This window comes from Pholcus phalangioides, unplaced genomic scaffold (assembly GCF_987345545.1).
Source record: "Pholcus phalangioides strain wild (caught in Gottingen) unplaced genomic scaffold, Ppha-v1.0 ptg000017l_1, whole genome shotgun sequence".
In the NCBI taxonomy this organism is placed as follows: Eukaryota; Metazoa; Arthropoda; class Arachnida; order Araneae; family Pholcidae; genus Pholcus; species Pholcus phalangioides.
Genome location: NW_028301610.1, coordinates 38738986 through 38755381, shown reverse-complemented (window position 1 = coordinate 38755381; position 16396 = coordinate 38738986). Strand labels below are relative to the sequence as shown.

At 34.4% G+C, this 16396-nt stretch overlaps 1 protein-coding gene across 1 annotated transcript in view; it reads right to left on the bottom strand.

Annotated features, from left to right (window-relative positions):
• The window catches only part of LOC149073030 (ATP-binding cassette sub-family C member 10), a 142003-nt gene extending 130302 nt beyond the window's left edge, over nucleotides 1–11701 (bottom strand). The window contains exons 1-3 of the mRNA XM_089246106.1: nucleotides 10211–11701; nucleotides 5635–5862; nucleotides 2026–2188 (exon numbers count right to left, since the gene is read on the bottom strand). Coding sequence (XP_089102232.1) covers nucleotides 2026–2188; nucleotides 5635–5862; nucleotides 10211–11581 — 1762 coding nt within the window. The 5' untranslated portion in view covers nucleotides 11582–11701. The remainder of the gene's footprint in view (nucleotides 1–2025; nucleotides 2189–5634; nucleotides 5863–10210) is intronic.
• Nucleotides 11702–16396: the final 4695 nt, after the last annotated feature.

Sequence of the window (16396 nt, the reverse complement as noted above, 5' to 3'; positions counted from 1 at the left end):
CTGCCTACAAAAAAAAATTAAAAACTAATTAGGATTCAGTTGAAAGAAATACCTTTCCGTGTTGATGGAAAACTTTGTGTAATTAAAGTGATGTGGCGCATAAGTAAAATATATTTAAACATTAAAAGCATAGAGGATGATTGAAGTGGAACGTAAACCTTTTATAAATGTGAAAGTTGTATGTAAACCTTTTATAAATGTGAAAGTTGTATGTAAACCTTTTATAAATGTGAAAGTTGTATGTAAAACTTTTATAAATGTGAAAGTTGTATGTAAACCTTTTATAAATGTGAAAGTTGTATGTAAAACTTTTATAAATGTGAAAGTTGTATGTAAACCTTTTATAAATGTGAAAGTTGTATGTAAACCTTTTATAAATGTGAAAGTTGTATGTAAAACTTTTATAAATGTGAAAGTTGTATGTAAACCTTTTATAAATGTGAAAGTTGTATGTAAACCTTTTATAAATGTGAAAGTTGTATGTAAACCTTTTATAAATGTGAAAGTTGTATGTCATATAAACAAGGTTCTGCTGTAAATGAGTGATTTTTGAATTCTTGAAAATATGATTTCCCATTTCTGATGGTTACTACTACTAAACCACACATGTACCTCATCCATATTCCTCTGCGGAACTTGTAACGAATTGGTACAGGCTGGAATGTGCGTGTCCATGTTGTGAACCTAATGTGAAGCTTGTTTCTGTGTAATGCTTTGTTATCGTCCTGCCATCTATCACATATTTTTTGAACTATGAGTCAAGTGTAATGTTTTTGAAGATTTTACCGTTGCAGGCCTGCTGCTCTCTGCGACGAGACTTTTTAATGGGGAGATCGGCTTGCATATGCACCTCGAAGTTGGGAACCACAGAAAACCAACTTCAGCCAACCACCACTGTGGTGACAGTGTGTTCGAACCTGGGACCTCGCGATGCGAGTCCATCACTATGACCACTCGACCACCACAGCCCACAGCAGCATTTCTGATGGCTCCAAAAAATATCTGGAATTCAGAAACTCTAGTAAAGATCCTGAGCCCTCCCCAGAGCTAGTTTTCGGGACTATCCTCAGATTTCTCGGCAAACTCATCCGAAGCTCTGATCAACAGCCTACAGTTCCTGAACCAATATTCATCCAGAGAATTTGCCAATAAATTTCTAAATTGAGACCTACTAATTCTAAATTCAAACCACACTAAACAAGCAGTGTTTGTTTCAAAGGACATGAAAAAAATGTTCTCATATTTTCCTATGAACTGATGCTGTTATGAACTATGCATCCACTGGTTTGGCCATATCAGGGACCGTATCCTGTTATGCCTTGACACTAAAGACTTTTGTCTATTAATTAATAAGAAAGTATTTGTTTATATCCATTTGAATTAAGTCAGCGTATTTATTGCAGGAATCAAACATGTCTCTCTGTATAAGTGTTAATAATGCTCCCATGCCTCCTAGTTTAAGTCATACCAAGTCCAGTTAAAAAATTGAGCCTGTGGTTCATTTTCAGATGAGTCACATTTCCTATGGGGGAAGTATTGCAGCGGTGGGGATGACCTTGGAATTGCTGATATTTTATGTGTGCTCTTACTGCATATTTGTGGTCTCTGAGCTCTCACATGCTTTCATTATATATATATTTTCCACAATATAAATACACATGTATGATACTCTTTCAGTTTGCTTTGCTATTCAACCAACAGTTGCTTACACATTGTGGACTTGACTTATTAAATAAGATTTTTAGTGTTCACTTTTGCTGATATTTATGTCACAGAATTATTGATGTTTATACCTCATAGAACGAATGATACCAAAGAGAAATCCCCACGGAGATATCAAGATTTGGCAAGGATGTCTGGAATTCCAGACACGTTTAAATCTAAATTGGGGAGTACCTGTATAAAGAATGTAAATAAAATAAATGATGTGTATGTATAGACTACTAGCAAAATGTGTATACTTCTAAGTAAATAACAATTATCTCAGAAATGAACTACATTCTGAATGACAGCACCTATCAATACCTTCAGGTTCTGTGTAGAAATCTTCTAGTTTTGTTTCTGGCAATTTTACAAAATTTTGTATTCTCTTGAGTGACACATGAGCCTCAATGAGTCCGTTGAGCACCCACGGGAAAGCATTCAATGGAATGATTAACATGTTAAACAGAGCAACACTTGTAAATATCTAGAATTTCAAAAACAATATTAATAAAACGTAACCACAAAACTAAATACAGTAAAACCCCTCTATTTATGGTCACTTGTGGAACTAAAAAATTCATCCATTGATGAGGGGTGACCATAAGAGGAGTTCCTTATTAAGCATTGAAAAAATACTGTCATTAATTCAAGGAGACAGATGTTTTTTGGATATTATGCTGGTGTGAACTCAGAAAGAAAAGACATCTGGTCTCTGCCAGGACTCAAACCTAGGCTCAAGTTCTGGCACAGACCAGATGACTTTTCTTTCCGAGTTCACCGCAGCATAATATCCAGAAAATATCTGTTTTTGATATATTGGACTGAGAAAAAAGCCATCTATCTCTCACTGTCATTAACTGTTTGAAATAAACATTTTGATAATATAAGAAAAGGCAAGATCCTGAAAAACTACATTTGTTTAATAAACAATAAAATTTACAAAAAACAACTTATACTTTGTATCCACATCTTTTGAAAAAACTGATCAATTAATGTTTGATGAGTTATAAACAATTGTCTCTACAGCTGACTCTTTTGCCTTTTATCATTCTTCTCGCCAGCATCAATTCTTATATTAAAATGTAGCATTTATTTTTGTATCCCACCTCAAAATATTGAATTTATTTGCAAAGGGATGAACTCTTATTTTGAGTTTACTGATATACTTTTTTGTTTCAAGTGGCATAACTTGATGATGACTAGAGCTGGCTATTGAAAAGCACATGGTCATATCAACAGCACTTCACTTGATACCGGAGGTGTCAGATTGATGGTTTTCCCGTCAAATTGAGCTGCTTTAAAAAAGATTCTAGAAATTTTTGGCTTTGGAGGTGGCAGTTTTTAGGCGGTTTTTGCTAACAGTGTTTGTGGCAAACTTTGCTCTATTTTTCTTTTTTTTCTTTGCTTTTGAGAGCAAAGGAATTTCTCTTATCATTCACTTCAGTCCCAACCTTATGTGGTGTTTTCTTCCTGAGAAGACTAGTGAAAGAAATCATTACCTCTCGCCCGCCCCCCCCCCCCAAATGGTGGGGCTGATAGGGTTCCCACCTTAAACAAGAGAAAATTATTAATTTTTTTTTTTATGTCATAAATTCACTCTACAGAGGCCCACCAATGATCCCAGGCTAGGGGTCCTGCTGAAGGATATGGGAGCATGAAAAAAACTGATGTGAAGCATTTGAGCTAAAAAAATATATGATGGGGAAAGGTTTGTGACTGCTTTTAGAATCTAGTAAGATCAGAGGATCAGGTCTGTATCAAGAGGACTAGGGGCCCTATCTAGCCTGAAGGTGCCTGCCTATCATTCTTATGTTTACTCTTTAAAACATCATTGTACCAAATTTCATTATCGCAAAGCAATGCCCCCCCCCCACATCCTGGAGCAAAGCCCTAGGCTAGGACCTTTGGTGTGCCCCCCCAAGCTAGAGTTTTCATGGGCCCTTTCATAGTGAATTTATAGAATTGAAAAAAAGAAAAATATGGCAATTGTTCTGGGCCCTGTCAGCCCAACCCTTGTGTGATTCATGCATGAGGCCTTCCTATACATTTGAGGGCAGTAGTGGTCTTTAGAGCTGTGCAATTGCACAGAGCACCAAATTATAGGGGGCGCCGCAATGAGATAGAAGACATAGACACACATAAATAAAAAATAATACTTAAGGTATTTAAAAAAAATACTATGCAAAATACACAAGAATAATAAATTATGAGAAAAAATTCAAGGTTTGAGTTGATGAGCAGTGCATATACTATATACCGATTTCTGTGAAGATAAGAATATGCACACACTAGCTTTTTTTCTTCTTTAACCCTGTGAGAGATACTGGGCAGTTTGCTTTCTCTTTTGTCATCTAGTAGTGATGGAACAAGAAAAGAGAATTGAGAAAGTCATCCCGAGAAAGTATGTTTTTTTAAATATATAATTGTTCTCAGAAATAAGTTGTAACAGCAAACCCCAGAGTAAATAGCTTTTAAAATTTCCTGTTTCGAGTGTGTTTATGCTCCTGATCAATTTGACCCTGATTTAACGATTTCCTTAATTTAACAAATATAATGGTTGATTTTTTCCGATTTGTTAAATCAGGGTTCCACTGTATTTCTTGATTGATATGAATGTTTGCGTGTGTTTTTCCACATATGTTTACACGCTTTCACCAATCATGCCATAAAAATTCCCAGAATACATGAACCCAAGCAAGTTGTCTTCAAGCAGGGAAGATGCTATTCTGACCACGACCCAGCTTGTCCCTGGATAATATAAAAAAAGACAGTCTAAAAACAGCTTTGGGAGAAGAAAACCACAACACCCATTTTGAGAAAACCATTGTTTCACCAAAAGCTAATGCCCTGTACTGAAAGTTTGGGGGGGGGGGGTGGTCAGGATAGAGCTTTAGAGACCGGAAGGTTTCAGATATGGCAATGAATGTAACACAAAAGACTAGGTTTTTTGACAACGAAAACTTTTCGCCTTGCCCCTGGCAAAGTAATAAAACTGACAAGACAGATGGGAACAATTTGCTATAAGTGAAGGGAGATGGATTGCTGTTTGCTCTTTTTTGGGTTTTTTTAGCTTCTAGCTGCTACCCTGTTTTAGTTGGGAATAAACTACTGTGGTGATGGTTTTATTGTCATTATAATGGCACCACCTGTTGTGAAAATTGGGAAAAGTGATGTTATCAAAGGCACACATGCAGGCATCCTCCTTTCTCAGTTTTCGAATCCGGTAACCAAAAATTCGGCATACACCTATGCACTCTAGGCTTATACTACGCCAAAAATATAGAATTAGACTGTCTGTGGTACGGAGTTTGGGACCCACCTTTCTTTTGGGAAAGTCAAGAGATCAGTTCAGAGAAATATTACAATTTATATGATTTCAGATGAAAACAACGAGACTGATGCATCTCCAAAAAGATACATTTTGTCTCATATATGAGATTTAAGATAAATTTATTGAAAAATATATTGCCAGCTACAAATCTGGACAAAACGTAACCATTGATGAACTAATGCAAACCATTAATTAACTATGTGTGGAAATCAAGGCTGAGTGCTGGTACACTCAGTATATGACCAATAAACCAGACAAGTTTGGAATAAAATTTAAATTTCATTTTCCTCATTTCGTATAAAAATCTCCAGGATTTTTACCCCCCCCCTCCCATAAAATTCAGGTTTCTATTAAAATCTGGAGGCTGAGAGGTTTTTTTCCCTAAACTATGTTTTTTTCACAATGCTGAAGTGAAGTAACTTGGTTATGTATTCAAATGCTCATAATTTAAATAATGGTAAAAATAAGAACATTTTTTTGAGAAACTGAAAATTAAATTATGCATTAATTATCAAAGTAATAAGTAATTATCAAAAGTAGAACAACTCTTCCATATATATATTTTTGTACAATAAACTTTGCAGAGTATGAACACTTACCCTGGAAGCAGTCAGTTTGTTCCCGAGTAAAGCATATGTAGTGAATGATAAGAATGTCACAATGACAGGGCTTGTAGCCCAAAAGAACACACAAAATGCATCAAGATACTTCCTCTTCTTCAAGTATTTAAGTTCTTCCAGTCTGATAGAATCAATTTTGGAAAAAAATATGTTTTCCCATGAATGCATCTTTATAACCTTTATGCCACTGAATATTTCATTCATCAACTGTAAGATAATGAAAATACGTTATTTGACAAATATGTTGTACATATTCATGTGTAAGTTAGTTTTTTTTGTTAAAATTTTTTTCCTATATTGGGAGGGGGTTGACTTATATACGGGTCAGTTTTTGAGGAGAAAATTTGCTTCAAGACCCCATTTTGGTGGTCCAGAAGTGAGGGGAGCAGTGAACATTCAGAAATATATATACTTGAGTATAATACTGTATATATATAGTAATACTCTACATACACCGAATCCCGCTTATAACATTTTTCAAAAACCTCCATGAAAAAATGTTGAAAGCGGGAAAACACTTTGAACAGGAAATTTCAATAAGTATAGGTAATAGTTGAGACCATGAAAATAAGTTATACCAAGTAGGAAAGCATTCTAAGCAGGATCAACTGTGCATACAGTATTTAAGAAAATAATTTTTGACATATCAAACAAAACTTATAATTACACATTTTTATCAGTAAAGCTACTTATTTCTAGGGCTGTTTTGATTTATCAATTCATCAGAACAATTAATAAATCAATTTTTGATTGCAAAGGAAAATTTTAGTCAAGTTAATTTACTTGAAATTAAAAATAAATTAAAATTTTCCCACACACTTGTAAAAGACTTTATTTATGGGACAAAATTGATTTTCCCATTTAAACCATGTACGGATTTCTCGGAACAGAGATGGGTCATGATGGTTGTGAATAGACCAATACACTGATACCTCAGCTAATGAAGAAAATTTTTTCTGGAATCATGTTTTTTTGCCAAAACAAGATTTCCCATGGGTTATTATTTAATTTGTTCCAGAAACTGCCAAAAAATAGAAGATAAAGTTTTTTAAAACACCAAGGAGAGCTGTAAAAAAACAAAAACTGATCAAAGGCTGAAATGAACAACTTCAAAATTGGATAAATGAGAAGTTACAGAACACAACCAATGCCAGTTTTAGTCCACTAAAGCTGGTGTTCATGAGTTTATTGACCCAGTTCTACTGTATTCAATCCCAGTAGAGTTTAGGGGTTACCCCCATCCATTTGTGATTTGGTCAGCTCGTTTTTATGTCTGATACTGTACATGCAGATGGAAAAATATAAGCTCCTAGAATGTCCAAGCAGTTTAAACTGAACTGTAACATCTACGGCAAAATTAGGTTCTGGCAGTTTTTTAATGTTCATATCAGTATCAACATCATAAATATCGTCTTTTGATGGCTAAGTAAAACACAGTTCCATTTTTTTTGTAGAAACTTTAACTGACATTTTGTTTGTTGTAAAAAACTTGGCGTGCAAAATACGCCATTTTATATTTCCCTGGAAATGGAACTAAAATCTAGTCGTTGACATTTATTTCACACATTTCTCTCGCTGGCTCATCATTATGCTGTTTTGTTTGAACTTCTCCAGTTTGTAGATTTATTTTAGTGCTGTGGTGGTCGAGTGGTCATAGTGACGGACTTGCATCGCGGGGACCCGGGTTCGAGCCCCACCGGCACCACAGTGGTGGTCGGCTGAGTTGGTTTTCTGTGGTTCCCAACTTTGAGGCGAAAATCGAGCCAATCTCCCCGTTAAAAAGTCTCACCACAGAGAGCAACAGGCCTACAAACAGTACAAATATTCAGTCACTACACATCACTCACTTCACTTCTGAGATATAGATGGCAGCACTGAAAAATCATACACAACACTAGATACGCACTCAGACTGTTAGGTACACACACTTACAATTCCGGCACAACTCACTAGGTAGTAAATTGCCTATGGCGATAGACCTGAGTTGTGCTCGGTTTGAAAAAAAAAAGGAGGTTTATTTTAGTAAAAAGCTTTGGTTTTGAAGACACATTAGCTATCTTCAACACGTAATCTACAACTTTTATGAAACAATGCAGTTTCCTTGTATTAGGGATAGAAAAAGTTTCATTTCCTGTCGGGGAGCAGAAGTGATCTAAGTGACTTTTTTCTTTTTCAACCCATATTCTTTAAAATATACAATGTGGTTATATATATTTTTGCAGGTATTCTTTGATTGATGGAAAAACTCTTCAGCACTGAGTGGGTTTATCTTTCTTTCTAATGTAGCTTCCTGCACTCTGCATTTGATGGTTCCACCAACACCATGAACAGGTCCTTTTCTATGACCAGTAGCAGTAAATCCAGATTCTGCTATCAAATGTCTCCAAAAATACATTTTGATTTTTCCCCCTACAACCTGGAAGCAGTCAGTGATGAACAAGGATAAACGTTATTCAAAGACATTCTATGGAGGAGGCAGGTGAGACCCTTCAATGATGAAAGATTATTGTTGGTTTTTGTAGAAAGACTGAGACAAAAAAAAAGAATTATTTTTATGAAACACTGGAAAAAATGTGTATAAATTTTGTTTCATGTATATACATGTGTACTCTATGGATATTATATGTATGTGTAAGAAGTAAAAATTTTTTTTGCTTTTTCATATATAACAATGTATGATATAATATGGTAAAATAATTATCATAATAATTGCATTATAATTTGTTATTAAGAATATGCCAATTATCTTCATTTTCAAGATGTGCAACTTTTCATAGTGTAGGCATATGCATTTCAAAAAATGACCATCATGCCTACAGAAAAAACTGTACGTGATGGAGAATTTTTACATTCATATTTGAATTTAACACCTCAAATTAGTCAAAAAATATATATTTCCCTCATGTTGTAGAGGAAAAAGTTAAATTGTTGACCAGTGTAATCAGACAGTGCCCAATTGGTGCAGTGGTAAGATGCTCATCTTCCACTATGAAGATTTCTGTCAAGGTCCATGGATTTGAATCGAGCCAAAGAACATCAGATCAAGTTTTTTACCTACTGAGCCTGGGGTAACCATCAATGGATGGCACCTTCAACTCCAACCCAACTCCATTGGTTGGAAATTGCCATATGGCAACCCCTAACCCCCCCCAAGCTGAAATTATAGTGTTATTTTGCAGGAAAAAACGTAAACCTCCCTCCTTGAGAAAATTCTGCGTACGCCTATGGGTAACAGGGCGTATGACATTTTACTAGTGAATTGTTAATTGTTTCTTCCAATTAAAAAAGTATCCAAATAACGTGTAGTACTCAGATATGTCATTCATGTTGCAAGGGGTTGTGGAGTTATTTGAATGAAATATTAACTTTTTATACGGACACCCCGTGCTCAAGAACCCAATTACAAAGTTGTTGCTCTCTCTCCTGATACCAAAAAAAAAAAATTCTCCAAGTTTTCAAGTGCAATATTCACTCAGATATTCAATTTTAAAAAAAAACGGAGGAAAGTTAGGAAAAAACAGCATTAAATGCGAGTAAAATGGTTTACCCTGATTTAATGTTTCATTCCCCACCCCAACTTTCCTCTAATTTTTAAATTAAAATACCTTTGCGAATATTGCAATTGGAAATGTGGAATTTTTTTTTGTTGGCAACAACTTTCTAATTGGGTTTTTGGGCACAGGGTTGTATAGTTATTAAGGTATAAAAAGTTAATTTTTTTACTTTAATAACATATACAACCCCTTTAAATATTACACCTTATTTGGATACTTTTTCTAATTTGAAGTGCGCCTCTAGGATCAATGGGTCACCAGTAAAATGTCATACACACTGTTACCTATGCATCCTATATATTATATAGGATGGGGAAAAAATATTTACCTTTAAAGATTTTGTTTCAAATGTTAAGCTGAATCATGCTTTTAAACTATCTAAATGAAGCAGCCATTTTAAAAGCTTGATGTTGCGACAACGTGAAAAAAAAAATTTGTTAATATGAAATTCTTAAGGTTTGGTTAAGCACTTCCCCTAAAAAAGGTCAAAATCCCGAGAAAGATAATTTATAAAATACCATCCAGAGCAATGTTTCCACATGGAATTACCCTTTGATGCTAAGAGTTTTACACTAAGAACATGTTCTCTGAAAACATTTTTTAATGCATTTTCTATTAGCTTGAATCTTTAATTTTACATAAAATTATTAAAAACTTCAGAAAGAGAAGTAGAGATACATTTGGAAAAAGATTCCGAAATAGACCTAAGTTGATAATAATTCTGATGATTGGCGCTAAAATTTAGCTCACTGAGTGGCTGTTTTATACTGGTGCACATGCATCCATATCAACTAAAATGTTTGTTAGAGAAATCCGTATTCGCCAGCTGAGGCAGAAAAATCACAGAAAAAAATCTATGTTTGCCAAAAAAATTGTAAGCAGAGGCATTCGTTAGCCGAGGTATCACCATATACACCAACTTAATTTTGAAAGTATGATATAAATGTATCACATACTTGATTTACAGATTAAAAACTTTGTACAGTTAAATTATTATTTACCTTGATTCTCTTGTCTTTTTCTTGCATCATCAACTTGCTATATCTACCTATCATTTTAGCTATATACTGATTTATAGGCACCAGAATTATAGCAAAACCCAAGCCTACAACAAAAGACAGCCCAATTTGCTGGTACAACAAATACAGAGTAATGGTAACTTGTATAGGCAAGCTCCAAAACTGATGGAAACTCTGGCAAAAGTTGACAATTCGATCTGTATCTGAACTCATGAAGTTCATTATCTCACCAGATGAAAAAGTTGAAAGAACATTCTGGCTCAAAGCCAGTGTCTTTTCATAAACAGATATGATGATAGCAGCTCTGATTTTCAAACCGACTTTATTTATGAGATAATTATAATGAACTGTACATAATGCTCCAAACAATGTTACACAAAATAGCATCAAAGCATAATAGTACCCATTTATTGATGCTACATTGTCTGCCTCAAGAAATTTAACAAGTAAGTTTAATAGCAATGGTCCACCAAATGACAAGATATCCGATAACAATTTTAACACACCAAGACTATAATACTCTAAACCAAAACAGCAATGCAACTTTTTCAACAAATTTACATTAGGTGAACTTGAACTAGTATTTGTCAGTGAATGTAATTTTTCACTTATACAAGAACCTCTTATATCGGGAGGTAAATTACACAGGTCTTCCACGGATTTAATAGCATCATATTGACCTTTCTTCATTACATCTTCAACCCAAGTGAAAAACAATTTAGAAAATAAATTAAACGTATTTCCTCTGGTATGAACATCATTGATTGATGACTCTGGAAGAGGTAACCTGTTGGTTTCAGTCACTGAATGCATAGACTGTACACTAGAATATGCAATTTCTTGGACTTGATCAAATAAGAATATCAACAAACACAAAAAAATTAGAATTACTTTGAATGATACAAGACCTATCAGTATAAAATCATCATGTGCACAAAGAAGTACCAAACTATGAATATTAGAAGTTAAACACAACAACAAACATAAGCTAATATGAGCATGTTCTGTTTTTGACCTTGAAGGTGCCACACATATGTATAAAAGTAATAAATCCCAACCAATGAATTCCAAGAAAGCTAACAGATAATAAACGATTGCAACACTGGATTTAAAGTTTCCCGTCTCAATTAAAAGTTTGATAATTGAGAGGGAATTCAAAACAGCTACAATCACGATTTTTCTTAATGAAAATTTAGTTCGACTGATGCTGCAAGGCTGTTTACTATGTTTGCCAATATAAAATGCACTGAATAATGCTAAATTTATGAAAGCAGGGATCATCCACAAAAGAAAAGATGAACATTTATTAGAAAAATGAGGTTCCCCACATAATTCTTGAACCCAATACTCCATGATGTTCAAGATATTCACTTCAAAGTTCAATTCACATCGGACTCGGTCTCCGTCTTGGTCTGATTATTCAGGGCTCTGGGCTCTATGTCTCCGGCTTCGTAGTAAACAAACAATGTTGGCGCTTTAAATTTTATATGGAATGATGATAGTAGTGATTAATATTTTGTGACTTCCCTAAATCTAAGATTGGATTTCTTTTGGCATGAGCATTGTATTTCGTATTGAATATTCACAATTTAGAGATCTATCAAATAAATATATCTTTTAATTTATAATTATCTATTTATAATCAATTTGTTTTAGTAGTTTCATAATTGGTTATTTAATTAACCTTTTTTTACTTGCGCAAAAGCTATCGATTTTTCTCAAAATTTATAATTCCTTCAATAAATTAAATGTTATATATTTTTATTATTATTAATAATATTTTATAAGTGTATCTACACCAAAATCTGGAGGTACTCCGAAAGGTAAACGTCCCCATTGTGACCATACGACGCATATTTTACGGGACAGAAATTTTATATTTAAGAAAAAAGTCACCTATCTCGTCAATTAATTTGGTGATGACTAAGACATAGAGTGACCATACGTCCCGTATTTCCCGGGACAGTCCCGGTATTTTCTGTTTTTTTGGCCATCCCGACTTTTTAGGAAATGTGTCCCGGTTTTTCCCTTATTTTACACGAAACCCACTTGAATTTTTATTCTTTATTGAAGTCAAAGATTGAAATTATTTTTCAACTAATAAATTCTATTATGATAATTACAACTACAGTAAAACCTCGTTAAGTCGTCACCCTAATAAGTCGTCATTTTTCTTCAGGCCCTTCCACCTCTCATAGACAGTAATGTTATTAAACCCCCGTTTACTTGTTGCTAATTTCGGTTAACTCGTCACTATGAAAAAATTTGAGAAAATAGAGCAGACTATTTTTATGGTTCCCATTAGAAAAAGAGCTGTTAACAGCATTCCATATGCTTAAAAGTCACCATAAAATCCTATATACCCAATATATAAAGTTACACGTTTCTGCCGACCGAAAATGATCCTTTTCGCAGAAAAACCTGCTCTTAGGAAAACCTGGCATAAAAGTTAAATGTTTACAAAATTCCTGTGATGACTAAAGCAATTTGCTGCTAATCAATTAAAAATATGAATTTATTTTAAAAATATATTATGTAAATTTTATGTAAAAAGTCGCCGAACAGCGGTGCAAACAAGCTAGATATAACATTTCTACCGCTGTTCCGCCACTGAGCTATAAAAGTAAACTGGAGTGAAGACTTCCTATACAATACCACAGACAAGCCGACGCGGAGGATTACAAAAGTGGGCGTGACGGAGCGAAATAGGCAAAACATTGCTTATTTCAGCGTGTAAACAATGGGGGAAACTTCCATCTTCAGTATTTGTTTCAGTTGTTTTCATATTATTTTATTAGTATAGTCGTCCATCTGCGCATACACAAATGCTGATATCGTGTTCTACCTATATTTGCACCAACCGATGGAGAAAATTGAAGGAAAATGGAAAAAACTTCGGTTTCATAGGTAAGTGCACGTGGTTTTATATTGAAAGATGCATTGATTTTTATACTAAAATTGTGAAATTAAATGCATATAGTTTTCATTTCACATTCAATTTCTGTTTGATGTGCATTAATTCGAAATAACAAATTAATTTCACATGAGTACCTCATAACACCTCACCTCATTCACATCACCTCATAAATATTTTTTTTAAATCGTGTAGAAATTGCTTATTACTATTTGGGTTAGAATTTTTATGAGGGAAAAACTGACGAAATATGTTCATTAAAAATTGCATTCCATAATCCCTTGTAAATTAAAGGAACGAAGGACCTAAAGTTTTCTATTTCTGGTAAAAATAATTTTGGGAAAATAATGTGAGAATGAGAAGTGGTAAAATGCAATTAATATTATTTACGTAATCAGTTTTTGCTTAAATATTAAAAGCGAAATATGCAAAATCATAAATGTATCATAATCACCAAAGTGTTATAATTATGTTTATAATATCTAATTACATTATGAATGTATTATAATTATCAAACAATTATCATTGTTAAGCTACTATTACGAACAATGATTGATTGCTTCTATTGCTTTCTTGAAGCCTGGTTGATGAATACACTTTCTTTTTAAATAAAGGTCTCTTTGAAACCCAAAAATTCTTAAACTTGGCTAAACCAGAAATTCTTAAACTAATTCTTTAAAGTCTTGGCATCCAACTAAAGCATCTGTTCTTTGTGCTGAGAATTTCACAGCTGACATCTACAAGTCCTCAACGCTATTTGAAAGATGATGCTGTTCCGGTTTTGCATTGTAAATTATTTCATAGCAACAGGGCCGGTCTTAGGCCTAGTGGCGCCCGGTGCAAAAACAGTAGTCAGCGCCCTCCTCCCCCCAGGAGAAAATGCAGAGTGATGTGTCAGTGAATTTTTGCTAGTCATTACTGTCCCGTAAAATACGGGACAGATTCATTCTACCATATTATCAGACTCTTGGTGTGGTGATCGCCCCCATCCCCCCGCACACCACTTGGTTGGATATTAAGGGACGAAGAAGTCGGAAAAACTTCTTCTAGAATGGGATTACTGCTATTTGACTTATTGTAAAAAAGCATAAAAACCAACTTGTTTGATTTAATTAAGAGATTTAAAAACCTTAAAAAAGCAAAACGTCACACATTTATGCAGGATACTCATCACAAAGGATCTATCTTCTTCATACATATTTTAATTGAGTTTTATGGTAAAATTGGTGTAGTGCACGCATCACGTACAGGCTAAACTGATAATAAAAGTGATTAAAGTGATATTTCCGTATGATTTATTTCAAGACTCGTGAACTTCATTTGAAATTATCCCTTTCAGACCCAGTGCTAAGAAACGGAAGGGGCAGACAAACACTAGCTAAAGCACCGGGCCCTGCAGCTTGGGCAGGTCCGTAACTATTTTGAGGCAACTTGGGCGGTGAAAACGGTGCCGAATGGGGGGGAGGCGCTTGTAACTCCTCCTTTTTCTGAGAATAACCATTTCAAGGACACTCCAAGAAAAGACTGCCCCGAGAAAGCACGCTTCGGCCTTGGGCCGTCTTAAGAGCATCATGGGCCTCCCGAGCCAAGTGGTTTATCTGAGGCCCTACCTAGTAAATTCTTGAAAATTTTAACTAGATCTCATTTTCGTGAGGCCCCTCTATTCTTGAGGCTCCCGGGTAGGCCCATGCGTTAAGACGGCATTGGGAAAGGGTTGTTTTCCTCTCTGTAGATTTTTTTTTTAAACTTTTTTTTTCGGGGGGGGGGGACTTGGGAGTCTGGTCCCCCCCCCCCCGAAATGTGAGAAAATGACCGAAAAAAGGGAAAAAGATGGCCAAATCCATTGTTCCGTCACTTTGTTCCCCCCCCCCCCCGAAATGAAAGTGGCCCCCCCCACGAACGAAATTTCTGGCTACGCCCCTGACCTACCTATTCTGCTGCGTATAGTCCGTAGATTATAGGTTTAAAAAAATTGCGTTGAAATAAAAACAAAACGTCGGAAATGAAATTCTTATGGTGGGTCGAAGTTGCATGAGAAGAGTCTTAACTTTGAAGTGGCTTTAGTGCGGATAAACCACTGCGTCTTACTACGGCTTTACTTTTTTTTTCCTAGAGAGGTTTCATTAGTTATAATTACGTTAATTACATTAAAAATTTATTAACAAAAACATATATTTTTTAAATATTTATAGATTGAGTGGATGTCGGTACGAAAATTGACATTTTCTCTACAAAACTGTGTTAAACACCCCCCCCCCCCACCTCCTCCTTGAGAGCGATTTTATATTGATAAATGAAATTTTCTCTCAATATGGGTTATATACCGCTGCGGACTATTCATGGTGCCTCCCAAGTAGCACAAAGATATAGATCTATATCGTAAAATTTCAGTTTCCAATATAGATCTATATCAGGTCACGATATCGTTCTGGCTAAAAAAGGCATAGTCAGAGATAAATAGATCTATATCGTGAATATGATATATTCAAATACACTTTAAATTTTGGACGATAGATGGCGCCCTTTCAGAAGAAATTAAAAAAAAAAAAGTGTATCTTCTGTAGGTGGGTGGGTTTGAACCAAAGCTGCATTAAGAGTTAACTTACAAGCGGCTTTGGTTTGAACCCATGTACCCTGAACCCAACCCATCTGTAACTCCGCATCTTACCAACCCACCACAACAGAACTGACTACAGGATGTTATTATTACATTAGTTCACAAGTAATGGTTTGTTTTATTTGTGTTTTCAATTAAATTTATTCATTTTCATATGTATGCACACAAAAATTACAAAATAGAGAAATAGTGAGATATATTTATCATTTTGAGGCAGATAATTGAAAAAATTATATTATAAATAAAGAAATTATATATAACACAAGAAACAAATTAATGTATTGTGTAGTATATTAATTATTTATTTAAAATTATTAATTTATGCTAATAGAACATAATAAAAATATGCAACACAAAAAAGTTAAAACTCTCAAAGTATGGTAAAAAATGAAAACACATCAAAGTGAAAAAATAAATAATAAATAGTTTTAAGAAAAACACACATATACACCAAAACAAGAGCAAATTTTTCTAACTTAAAAAAATATGTGCAATTATAAAGTGGCAATTAAAGTTACGGTGGATAAGTTGTTGCTCCCTACTAAAATACCAACATCTACGATGTAAAACATACACAGTAAGGATTCAATTATAACTGATGAAATGATTTTTATATATCAACATAATTAATCCTATT